The sequence below is a fragment of the Sturnira hondurensis genome, unplaced genomic scaffold, assembly GCF_014824575.4.
Source record: "Sturnira hondurensis isolate 20B ecotype Veracruz unplaced genomic scaffold, ASM1482457v3 Scaffold0004474, whole genome shotgun sequence".
NCBI lineage: Eukaryota > Metazoa > Chordata > Mammalia > Chiroptera > Phyllostomidae > Sturnira > Sturnira hondurensis.
In genome coordinates this window covers 12,062,297-12,075,718 of record NW_028077105.1, presented here as the reverse complement: position 1 = coordinate 12,075,718, position 13,422 = coordinate 12,062,297, and the positions used below count along the sequence as shown (strand labels likewise).

At 43.0% G+C, this 13,422-nt stretch overlaps 1 protein-coding gene across 7 annotated transcripts in view; it reads left to right on the top strand.

Moving 5' to 3' along the window:
- Positions 1-7,750: 7,750 nt before the first annotated feature.
- Positions 7,751-13,422, top strand: part of TPD52L1 (TPD52 like 1) — a 68,942-nt gene continuing 63,270 nt past the window's right edge. For all 7 annotated transcript variants that reach the window (XM_037045825.1, XM_037045824.1, XM_037045823.1 and 4 more), the window contains exon 1: positions 7,751-7,965. In XM_037045825.1, coding sequence (XP_036901720.1) covers positions 7,947-7,965 — 19 coding nt within the window. In that variant the 5' untranslated portion in view covers positions 7,751-7,946. The remainder of the gene's footprint in view (positions 7,966-13,422) is intronic.

Here is a 13,422-nt window from a genome sequence, read left to right as displayed (position 1 = left end):
AATCTTTAACAAAGAACTAACTCCTATCCTTCTCAAACTAATGCAAAAAAAATCAAGAAGAGGAGTCTTTGAGAAGAGTCCCAAACACTTTTTACGAGGCCAGTATTATCCTAATTCCAGAACAGGTAAAGACATGACAAAGAAAGAAAATTACAGGCCAGTATGTCTGATGAACATAGATGCTAAAATCCTCAATAAAACATTGGCAATCCAGATACAACAATACATTTAGGCTGTTTTATAAAATAATATTATAAAATATTATAAAATAATACATTATAATATTATAAAATAATACATCATGATCAAGTGCTATTTATCCCAGGGATACAAGGATGGTACAATATTTTCAAGTCAATAAACATGCTACCACATAAAACAAATCGAAAGATAAAAACCATGTGATCATATCAATGGACAGTAAAAAAGCACTTAATAAAATCCAGCACCCATTTATGATAAAAACACTCAGCTAAGTGGGAATAGAAGGAGCATACCTCAACGTAATAAAGGTCATATACAAGAAACCTACAGTCAAAATTATACTCAATGGACAAGAAGTAAAATCTTTTCCCTTAATCGCAGGAATAAAACAAATGTGTTCACTTTCATTGCTCTTCTTTAACATAGTACTAAAGTTCTAGCCACAGTGATCAGACAAGAAAAAGAAATCAAAGGCATCCAAATTGAGAAGGAGGAAGTAAAATTTTCATTATTTGCAGATGACATGACAGTGTACATAGAAAACCCCATAGTCTTCACCAAAATACTACTCAGACTAATAAGTAAATTTGGCAAAGTAGTAGAATACAAAGTCAATATTCAGAAATTGAAAGTATTTTTGTACACCGACTATTAACTATCAGAAAAAGAAACTAGGAAAAAAATCCCATTTACTACAGCAACAAGAAAAATCAAGTACCTAGGAATAAATTTAACCAAGGAGGTAAGAGACCAATACTCAAAAAACTGTAGAAAACTGAATTAAAAAATTGAGGAAGACACAAATAAATGGAAGCATATACTTTGTTCACAGATTGTATAAATTAACAACATTGAAAGTCCATACTACCCAAAGCAATCTATAGATACAATGTAATCTCTATTAAAATACCAATGGCATATTTCACTGATCTAAAGCAAATATCCCCAAAGTTTATATGGACCCAAAGAAAACCCCAAATAGCTTGAGCAGCCTTGAGAAAGAAGAATAAACTTGGAGGAATCACAATACCTTATATAAAACTACACTACAAGGCCACTGTAATCAAAACTGCCTGGTACTGGCATAAGAACAGATGCATAGATGAATGGAACAGAATAGAGAGCCCAGAAATTAACCCATGTCTCTGTAGCCAATTAACATTTGATGAAAGTGGCATGAGCATACACTGAGATAAAAAGAGTCTCTTCAATGACTGGTGTTAGAAAATTGTACTGGTACATTTAAAAAAAATGAAACTAGGTCATACACCAACTTGTACCATACACCAGAATAAACTCAAAATGGGTAAAAGACTTAAATATAAATCATGATATTATAAAAGTCTTAGTGGAAAATTTCAGATATCTTGCATAGCAATATTTTTGCCAATATATCTCCTAGGGCAAGAGAAATAAAGGAGAAAATGAACAAATGGGTCTACATCAAATTAAAAGGTTTCTTTACAGCTAAAGAAACCATCTAAATAAAAATGGCAACCAACCATGTGGAAGAACATATTTGCCAATGGTATATCAGACAAGGGTTTAATCTCCAAAATATATAAAGAACTCATATGACTCAGCACCAGGAAGACAAGCAATTCAATTAAAAATGGGCAAAGGACCTTGAATAGACACTTCTCCAAGAGCAGATGGCCCATAGACAATTGAAAAGATGCAAAACATCACTAGCTATCAGAGGGATGAAAATTAAAACCACAATGAGATGTTACCTCATACCTGTCAGAATGGCCATCTTTAATAAATCAACAAACAACAATGCTGGTGAGGATGTGGAGAAAAGGGAACCCTAGTGCACTGTTGTTGAGAATGCAGACTGGTGCAGCCACTGTGGAAAACACTATGGAACTTCCTCAAGAAACTAAAAGTGGAACTGCCTTTTGACCTAGCAATTTTACTGCTGGGAACATACCCTAAAAATCCAAAAATACTGATTCAAAAGAACTTATGCACTCGTATGTTCTTAGCAGTGCTATTTACAATAGCCAAGTGTTGGAAGCAGCCTAAATGCCCATCAGTAGATGGTGGATCAAAAAGCTCTGGTACATTTACACAATGGAATACTACACAGCGGAAAGAAAGAAGGAGCTCCTACCTTTTGGGACAGCGTGATAGAATGTTATGTTAAGTGAAATAAGCCAGTCAGTGAAAGGTCAACACCATATGGTCTCATTTATAAGAGGAATCTAATGAGCAAAATAAACTAACAAGCACCATAGAACCGAGATATAGATAGATGGAATAGACTGACAGCAGCCACTGGGGAGAGAGGAGGGGCATAAAGGTGGAAAGAAGGGAAAGGGACCAGTGAAGGCACATGTGTGAATGACCCATTGACATAGACAACGGTGTGGGGATTGACTGTGGGACGGGGGGTGGGATGGATGGAGGAGGACAAGGGGGGAAATTGAGATAACTGTAGTAGAATAACAATGAAAAAAAGAGAAAAAGGGTGAAACAAAGTTCAAAAAATGTTTTAATAAATTTAACAGATTTTATGGTAAATATTTACTGAACCAAATTGAATTGAAGACAGAAGGCAAATAATTGTTTTGAACAGCTTTTTTTTAAAAAGTAATAAACAGCTTTAAAAAACTTTAAATAATTAGTCTTAAAGTAAATAAATATATTGCATGGAAAAAGATTAGTCTTTAAAAGTGATTTTATATTTTAGAGTTTTAAAGTATAAAGGAGTAAGCATTAACATTCAGGTACATAGGAATGTCAGGGTTCATTTAAATAATATGTCTCTTTATAATGAGCAAAAAGGGACCCTCATCCTCTAAATTATTTGAATTTTTATGCATACTTGATGGGTCCAGGAAATATGTCTAGAAATGTTTGAGGAATTTGGAAAAAACAAAATGTGTACACTAGGTTTTCTGTAAAGGATTTCATAAATGTAACCAATTTATTGAGAAGTCCCAAATTTTGAGTGATAAATATAAAATATGTGTTCCCCCAACTGGCTTGAAAATGGCTCTTTTGCAGGCAGCTGGTTCAGCTCCATTGAGTTTAGTTAGTTTTTGGTTAGTACAGCAGTCTCGTATTGGTATGTGATCCAGTCTCGTCTCAGCCTCAGAGTAAATCTTTCCTCCCCTCCCTCAGCACTGCTTGCAAAACCTCTCTCTCTCTCTCTCTCTCTCTATACCCCTCTTTTAGCTCTCTCTCCATCTCTCCCTCCACGTGTGGGTGTGTGTGCTTGTGCATGTGTGTTGGAGAATTACAAAGGAAAAACTAACAGGATTTTTTGCCCCTTTCTCTTCTAGGCACCAACCCCTCTTGGAAGAGTACTGGGTGGGAGTCGAGAGGAAGGGATGAGACCAAATGACTCCCTATTTAACTGGCTGACGTTGACATTCAGGAGCCCCTACATCCTGGTGGACCCTAGCTGATGGCCTTGTGGAGAAAAGGGTAAATTTTCTCTTCCTTCCTCTGGTTCTCATGACAGACTGAATAATCAAATCAACATGAAACAGACTGACAAGAGAAAAATCAAATTTAATTTGTGCACACAGGAACCCCACATGCATGACCGAGTCAGAGACCCTGCATACATAAGAGGTTCAGAGAAAAAAAGGAACATTTGGTATATGTGACATTCTGAGCTAAAGATGAGGTAAGGCACCTTGGGACCCTAGAGTTTTACTTCAGGGTAATAAAAAGAGACAATGTTCAGTAATTAATAGTTTGTCCACCACGTGGATAAGTCAAAAGAGGTTATTTCTGTTGATTCTTATTACGCGTAAAGGCTTAGCTAAAATTCTAAGTATTTGGAGAGTAGGGGGTAGAAGTTTCTTGAGCCTGCTGGGACTCCAATGCCTTAGGCTCAAAATAATCTACATAACACAGAGACGTGTTGGAATGACTTGTTCTGCACCCTGCAACCTCAGGCTACACTCTCTGATGTTCACCTCTTGACTCTCTACCTCAGTGATCCTGGCAAGACTGCAGCCCACTAATCTCTGGCCTCTACGGCCATCCCTCTGGCTGGTGGACTTGAACAAGAGACATGTTCTAAGTCCCCCTGAGGACTGAGGAGTTTGAAGAGTTTGTGGGGAGAAGGCAGTTTGGGTCTCCTATTGGAGCAACACCTCACCAACTCTCCCCATTTCCTTTTCCTCTGCTCTGCAGCATTATGTGGGTGGTACCAGCAGGCCAGCTGGCCAGGCAGGGGTCCCCTCAGGCAATAGCTGCTCTCCTTTCATTCAGCCCCTCTTAACTTCTTGAGGGACTCTGCTGCAGCCTTTTCTGCCCTGGTCTCTCTGCAGCCTCCTGCAAATGATGGTTCACTAGCTGGTTCTCTCCTAACTTCACCCACATGGGGCTCAAGGAAACATCTAGATGTTTTCCTACACCACTTAAAAGTGTGGGAAATACAAAGTCACAGTCATTCTCTCCTAACAGTCCTCAAAGCAATCTGGCCATCAGAGTTGCTGATGGGGGACTGTCTCAATCAGGTCCTCTCTGCTCTGAAGAGCAGGGGAGAGAAAACAGTGAGAGACACAGGCAGACACACAGGTAAGCTCTCCTTCAGACTTCTCTTCCCTCCCCAACTGCCCTGGAAGCAGGGGTGGGGGGAGGGCACCAGAAGCCCTTGCTTCTCCTGCTCTTTTCATTATTTCTTTTCATTATTTTCAGTTTACCTGGGCAGAAACGTTCTTAATTTAAAAAAAAAAAGCAAATCAGAATATCTGGAGACTGGGGCAAGTATCAGAAAAGTTTTTAAAGCCCCATGGGTGCTGTTGATGCAGGAGAGGGCTGGGGACCACCTGCCCTAGAAATCCAGACACCCAGTGGGCTGGGAGGGGAAAAAACATCCATTAACACCTCTTATAGCCACAAAATGCAGAACCCGGGGCATGAAAAGACTAAGAAACGTGCTTTAGGTTGCACAGTCATTTTCAGTGTAAGAATGTAATGGACCCCAAAGTCCATGTTCTCCTTCAATGTGTTTGTAATGTTTGTGAGCCAGAGCTACATACTTTATTTGTCCTCTCTTACTGCTTCCTCTCATTTCTGTGCTCCACCTACCTCCCAAGGACATCCATCTTCAGTGTGTTATGTTACAAATGACCTTGAACGTGGTTAGACAAGAACTGCTGAATACACTTTGGACATTTATGATTTCTGCTGCATCCCCACCTCTGCAGAAGATCAATTCTGCAGGACTGAACACTTACTGCATTGACTACAAACACTTCTTTTTTTCCCCTGCACAGTAGCTGCAGAGATGAAGAACAAAAGGAGGTAGATAACTGTTCAGTAAGCTTTAAGGAAGTTGAGAAAATTCACCATCCTCAGTGAAAAGGAAAAGAGACATCACAATAGTCTTCCCTGGCTAAACCATTATCTGGGGGCTAACACAACATACCTGGTTGACTCCTTCATCTTTTAGGACTCAGATGAGGCAAACATCTTTAAAGAAACGTTCCTTGATCTCTCCAGCACTCTGAGTTAGGAGACCTCCCTCACTGCTGACGTGCACACTGGGCTCACCTCGGCACAGCACCTATCATATTGCATGGCTTTATAAAGCTTCTGTTTATCTATCCGTCTCCCCAGACGGTGAGCTCCCTGGGTAAAAAGGAACAGGCCTTTCACTTGTATCTTTACATCTACCACAGTCCCTGGCACAGAGAATATTCAATGAGTATTTCTAATGAATATCAATATTTTATTATTATAAACAATGATATTAAAGGGATAGTATCTTAAAATGTTATGAATCAGAAAAATGAGTCAGAGTTTAGGAGAAGGTTAAATGACTCAAGCTGGAAAGTCATTGACTATTTTTAACTTCTTTTAACAGCTGGGAGTCAAGCCTAACCTGGTGTTTAATTTCCAGGGTGAAGAGGACCAGAACCACTGAACAGAATCTAAAACTGATTTAATCACTGATTGTGTTTTTAAAAGCACGGATTCTGACTTATCACTCGGTGCATCCATGGTCACTATCACCAAAAGCCATTTAAAAAGCCCTGTGCTTGGTGTTCTAAAGAGCAATTTTAATGTCAATGACTACAGATCAAGGATATCTTGAACATAACCCAAAAAATACTGATATGGTTTTACATGTGCCTGGAATCCATCAGTCTTCCTTCTCTCAAGCAACAATTTAAAAGTACATTGTGTTTATTAAGTCTATACTTTGAAATAACTTGGGCATGGATAAAATAGAACCTACTGGTCCCTTAGTTGTTTATTCACTACATTTTTTTGGAGCTATGAATTTGAATAAGGCTCTTTGGTAGGAAATATGGGGACTCAATATGGGACTGACAGTTGGCCCTGACAGACTTTACCATCTAGCTAAAAAAAAAAAAAACACGGAAAAAAATAGAAAACCAAGACCAAGTGTAAATAAACACTACATTTCCTTTTCTAGATGTGGATTGTGTAGGTGGGAAGACAAAGGGGAGATATGTAACCGCTAAAAATCCGAGCAGGTGAAACATGAGCTGATGATTCTTAGTCCCTGCTACGCTTTCTAGTCCAATTGCCAGGCCAGACTTGGAATAGAACTATACATATCTAGCTTTTTCTTAAAATGTGACTGCTCCCTCAACCTATAGACATGGCTTTATTGATTTCAGAGAGAGAGAGGAAGTGAGACAGAGAGAGGGGGAGAAAAACATCAGTGTGAGAGAGAAACATTGATCAATTGCCTCCCATATGTGCCCTGACCAGGGATTGAACCCACAACCTAGGTATGTGCCCTGAAGGGAAGGAACTAGGGACCTCTCAGTAATGGAACAATGCTCCAACCAACTGAGCCACACTGGCAATGGCAGGTTTTCTTTAATTAGAAAACGTATACACAGTTAATTTATTGTTTGCAAGTTCCACATTTGTGAACTTGCCTCATCACTAAAATTTATTTACAACACCAAAATCAATACAGCACTTTCACGGCCATTCCCAGACATTGGCAGAGTCGTGAAAAATTTGGGTGGACAGTCGTACACATTCCCAGCTGAGGTTCAACAACACTAAACTCTACCTTTTTATTTCAGCTCTCATACTGTACACAAGTACCCTCTCCACAGACCGTGATTAAACCATTTTGTGCACTTGGTGGTGAGGAGGGCTGGGAGTTGCTGTTTAAAATGGCCCCCAAGCACAGTGCTGTAGGGAGCTGCTGTAGTGTCCTGGGGACAAAATACATAAGTTGAAAAGGTTAATGAGTTAACCAGCAAAATATGTTAACAAATCTTTAAACAGAAACTCACAGAAAACAAGGTTATGTATTGGTGAGTTGATAAAAAGGTCGACTCCAGAAAGTAACAAAAACCGAAGGGTTTTCCCCCAGGAGCAATAGTCGTTTAGTATTGTAAATCTTCCCTCTTTCCTCTCTCCCGCGGTATTTGCCCTGGTACAACCGAATTCGGGGCCTACTCCAGCTCCGTGAGGCATTTATTTGGCCTGAGCAAGGGGCCTGAGCCAGGAGGGGGCGCCCTCCACCCAATGCTCAGAGTGGTCGGTAGGTGGCGCCCACCGGTGGCCTTTTTCTTTACCCCCCAAGGCCGTCTAGGCCAGGTGGACTGGGAGCCGAGGTAACCAGAAGCTGCTGCCGGAGGCTCTTCCCCGCCTTCCGAGCTCGCGACGCGCGTGCAGAGAGAGGGCGCCTGCGGCTGGGCCAGCTGCGTTCTGAACTCGGGCACCGCTGTCTGAATCTCTGAGAGCACGCTCCTGCCAACCCCAGCCCGAAGTCGGCCACCATGGAGGCGCAGGCACAAGGTGAGTGGTCGCCGACCGCCCTGAGGGCCAGCCCCCCCGTGCGCATCGAGGCGCTTTTCTTGCATCACCTAACTTCTAGGACAGAGCCGACCGGTGCCATCTTCACAGGCCCGTAACTCTGCTCCTACCCGCGCCCGCGGGATGGTTCCCACTCCCCAATCTTAGGGTTTGCCGTGGGGCTGGAGACCTGCGAAGGAGACGTTAAGTGGAGAGGTTCCTCCGTGGGAAATACGCCCACGGAATACTCTGGCCACTTTTCCCAGTTCGTCGCCACCCCCGGCTCCTGAACCTCGCAAGTGCCCAGAGGACCTGTTGTGCAGGCTTGGGGATCCGCGTTTTGTTCCTTTTCCCGCGGGGAGTGGGGGAGGGAGGGCGACTTCTCTCGCCCGGAGCGGCGGGCTTGCGTCCTGCACTTCCCAAGTAACAGGCTGGGCGCGGGGCGCCCAGATGTGGTGGGTCTCGGGTCTCCCGGATACGGGAGAGGCTGGCGGCGCAGGGACCGGCCTTCCCCGGTGTGGAAAGCGTTGCCCGCCCGCCGATCTGCAGCGGATCAACACGTCGTGTCCCGGTTTCCCTCGGTCCAGGAGCACCCTGTGCCTCCCCAGATGCACGGGGCGCCGGGTCGTGCTCCAGTTCCCCAGCTCCCCAGTCCCGGGGCCGCCAGCTGGAGGAGCCCGCGGTGCTTCTCGGAAGGCATCCTTATATCTGGGATCACACCGGGACGGGGTTAGGGAAGCCCAATGGAACCTTGCAGGAACAGGAGTAAACGGACTGTGGGAAGGAGCAGAGATGGGAGTATGTGAAGCACGAGACGGGGAGGAAGAACGCTGATTCTGGCACCTAACTCGGGAGCAACGCCGGGAAGGGATGGGTTGACTTCTGATTTCTTCGGCCTGTAAAAACAAACACCACACGTTTCTCACACAGTGTAAGGAATTCTGCGGTGACTTTTAAGGTAAATAAGAGAAGAGGATGTTCCTACGTGCTCACTTTCAGGGCCAGAAGCGTCCCGAATAAGACCGGTTCGTGGGGGGTGGGGGGGCAGGGGCCTGGAGCCATCCAACAGGTGAACTGCCAGGATCACTACTGTCTGAACAATGTGAACCATCCTTGTTTGTTCCGCGAGCCAAGATCCTGCCCCTAAAGCTGCCCATTATATAAATAAGAAAGAATTCAACCCCCCTGAGATTGATCAAATTCAAAAACAGAGATCGGCCAAGAGGCTTTCTCTTCCGAATTGAAACAGATGGGAACAGCACTGGGGCTTTCCAACCTGACTTGCAAATTAGAATTATTTGGAGAGTTTTCAATGCTGGCGGTGGCTAATCCCAGAGCAATCAAACTGGCATCTCTGAGGTCCGGGCATGGGTATGTCTGATAGCTTTCCAGGTCATTCTGTTACTTAGCGAGTTGGAGAAAAACGAATTCTGAAGACATCTGAAACTGCAGATTGGAAACTCAGGTGTCTTGGTTCGCCTTACTTGAGAGATTTACTTAACAAACATTCTAGTGCTTTTCTTTGCCAAACACTGTGGTAGGAGAAGCAAACATACGATTCCTGCTTCCCGAAGCGGAAGCAGTAGAGGAAGAGAAAGACATTAATTTGAGAGTTATTTGATAAAATGTGAAGTTGCAGCCGTGATTATGATATGAAAAGAGGCCCTGGTAGTGCAGGGTGAGCCTGAAAAAGTATAGGTATGGTCGGTGATGATAAAAATAGTGAGGTCTGTTTACCGTGCACCTGTTTCTGTTCTTTGTGCTTTGCATGTGTCGACTCGTTTCTTCTGCACAGTCGTCTCATGAGGCAGACAGTGTTCTCATTCCCATTTTATAGAGAGAACATAGGCACAGGATGTGAAGAAATTCTTTGTAAACAACGTAGGTAACGAGTAGCAGAGCTAGTGCTTGGGTGCCCCAGTACTGCTGGAAGCCGCCCACCCCTTTTCCAGGATAGGTGAAGAGGCCCGCATCTCCTCCCGGGCCTGTCTGCCACTCTTCCCCGTTCCTCCTAAGTGGGTGGAACCTGAGTGGTTGGGATGACAAGTTAAGAGGCAACTGGAATAGTCATCGAGAGACCTGGACAGGGTGGTGGCCAGCCACGAGGAGAAAAGCGGACAGGTTGTAAAAACATTTCAGAAGAAAATCAACATTACTTTGGTTGGAAATGAAGGAGGGTGTTGTCAGGGCTGAGCCCCACTTTATACTTCTACAACCAGATAGATATTTGCCTCTTAAATCTTTACCTTCTTGGTACCTTAAGTTTTTCATTTTAACAGCCACTTTTTTGATCATTTAAGGTTTTTTGTGCTAAATAAAGCAGTTTTTATTACGTGTTTTAAGGGGAAGAATACTGTCCCTTTTTTGTTGTAACTACAAGGTGGCATAAAATTGAGGACAGGATTTTAAAGCTGGAAGGCCCTGTGCAGCAGCTCTTGCCAGTTGAGCCCCCTCAGTCTTCAGGTTAAGAGACCGCGGCCCCGGCACCTGAGGGACTCGCCCAGTGTTGCAGAATGGACACCGTCACTGTGGTCTGGCCATAGCGAATGGAACAGTGTGCTTTGTATGTCAGACTTCAAAACGCATTTCATCCACATCAAACTTTTCATAGTTTCAGAGTCAAAACTTTTGTTTTATTTCTCTTTTTTAAGTTAGGTAGAAAAAGGCAGTGGTTTCTGGTGATTAAAGGCCTCCTAACCCTTGACATACTTTCCTGGGTGCAAATCATTTTTATTAATTATAGAAAAAGTGCTACTTGTTTTTTGTTTTTGTTTTATTTTAATGCTTGCACAGGCTTAGGCTTAATTTTCCATCTGTCTTCCAACTAATGCCTTTTTTTATTGTTCAGTTACAGTTGTCCCATCCCCCCCATTATTCCCCACTGTCCTACCCACCCCCATCTCCCACATTCAATCCTCCCCCCTCACTGTCTTCATTTAAGGTTTTTAAAAATAAAACTATTCACAAATTATTTATAATTTACATTAAAGATGAAATCTTTCCACTTGGCGTATTTTTCTGGTTGCGTGGAACTGACTCTTAGGTTCTAAGAGAGTCCTGTGCAAGTTTGTATCATCAGCACGGCTTATTTTAGAACTGTCTAGAGTGCTAATGGCTTATTATCTTTCTCACTCCTGGTCTAGAGAGAACAAAGATGAGTTAGCTTGACTAGGCAGCTGCTGCCATGTCCCCTGCACTTTGCAGGAACCAGCCAGGTGCTGTGGACACCATTAGCACATACTTGTATCGTCCAATAAATGCAGCAGCCAGTGCCAGAAACATTTCCCTAAGTGAAATTCTGCAAATATGTCCTTTGACTTTGTAAAAGAAAAGATTACTTTCAGCACACATCCTGGGAGATTGGTAGAAGAAAAATTCAGAAGTGAGATTACGAGCCAAGTGACTCAGTGAGAAAGGGCTGGAGAGCAGTGTGGAATGAGGGCCCACCCAATGCCAGGAGTCCCGGTTGCCTTCCTGGTACTAGAGAATCTTGCTGTGATATAATGATACATTAGAGAGGGAATTTGGTGAAGAATGTAGCATTTGCCTGAAGCATGTGCCCGATCTTTTAAAACTGCCTCTCCCAATGTCTTTCATGTTAAAAGAAACATTTTCTCTCCACTTAACCCTTGTTTATATTCAGATTAATAGCTGCTTTAATTTCTTATGACCGCTGCAAAAAAATTGCTACATATTTGGTGGCTTAAAACAACAGAAATGCATGTTCTCGCCGTTCTGGAGCTAGAAATCAAAAACCACTGCCCCTGCACCGAAGTCAGGGTGTCAGTAGGCCTTCACTTCCTCTGAACACGCTGAGAAAGAGTCCGCGTCTTGCCTGTCGCACCTTCCAGGGGCTGTGGGGAGGTGCACTGGCGGCATCACTCCACTGTGTGTCTCCGCGGTCGCGTTGCCTCCTCCTCAGTCTGTTTCAGGTTCCCTCTGCCCCCGGTTTGTAAGGACACTTGTGGTTCCCTTTAGAGCCCACCTGGGTGATCCAAGATCGTTCCCCATCTCGAGATTCTTAACCACATGTACGTAAGGACCCGGATGTGTTTGGGGGCCTACTAGCTAACTATTTTTTATATTGAGACATTCTGGTCAGAGGGCTTTAGGAAGTCCGTGAAGGACATGATGTAATACCTGTTGGATCACTCCCGTCTGATGCTAAATCCCATTAACGTGAAAACCCACGCGTATCTTACGTATCTTACCCACCCGACGTAGTACGTTGCTCACAGGACGTTTCTTTACCCTCATCTTGTTCCAGGAAGAACTTAGGGTGACTCACAGAGATGTATGGAACACAACAAAATATATAATTTAGAAATAGAAGAAATGGAGTAAACAAGAATGAGAATAGAAAATGAAGCAAGGAATGAAGTTCTAGAAAAATAAATACAATTATATCCTTTTAATTAACACTGCACGGAAAACAAATTCTTGCTTTGTGAACAAAGTATGTTATTTTGTTTCAAAACCCGCCTTCCCCTGCCAAATAGCAACCAGCCAAATCTCTTATATTGTAGGGATCGATTACTCCGTGAAAAATTTTCTTGTACAAATTTCAGCCAATGTAATTGTAAACCTCAAACAACGGGAGCTAAGTGTTAGACATTTTGAATCAGAATTGTTAAAGGTAGTGTTAAGAACATTCTTACTCTCTTCAGAGCTACCTCCTATTGTTTTAATATGCTTCTAAATAGAAGTTGCAACGTTGCAAAGTTCCATACAAAGCAGCAAGAGGATGCATTTTTGTGGACTATGATAAGATTTGGCACTTAGGGAGCGATACAGTAAATAATAAGTACTTCACAAGTATTGATTTGTCAAATAAATATTTCAACAACTATTTATTGATTAGTATAGGAATAGCAAATATTTGACAAGCACTTAATACTGAGAGATAGGGAGTAGTGGTTACGATTGCAGAATCAAGGCAAACTGCCTGAATTTTCATCCTCCCAGGGTCACCATTAACGTGACCCTGAGCAAATTACTTCATTTCTCTGGGCCCGGGTTTCCAATATGTAAAGTGAGGATAATTGCAGCGCGGAAGTCACGGGATTGTGATGAGGGTTTGACAAATGCATACAAGCAGCATTCGTAAAACAGCGCCCAGCACGTGGTAAGTACTTTCTAAACGTTTGCTGTTGCTCTTAGCAGCATATGCCAAGAACGTGACATGCGTTGTTTTATTGAATCCTTATTTAACACTGTGGGATAAATACCATTACTTTAAATTCAATTATAACCCGGGGAATGGCAGGTAAGAAAAATTAAGTGAGGAAGGCAGGATTCAACGTGAGGTTCATCCAAGTCCAGAGGATGACCGCCACCACTCTCCTACCCTGTCCCTCCGCCTGCCCAGGGCAGCACCTGCCACAGGACACAAGGATGAATTTGATGTGGGTCATCTTCTCGAGGAGGGCAGCCAAGAAGAGTCCTCCCTGTGGGTCATGG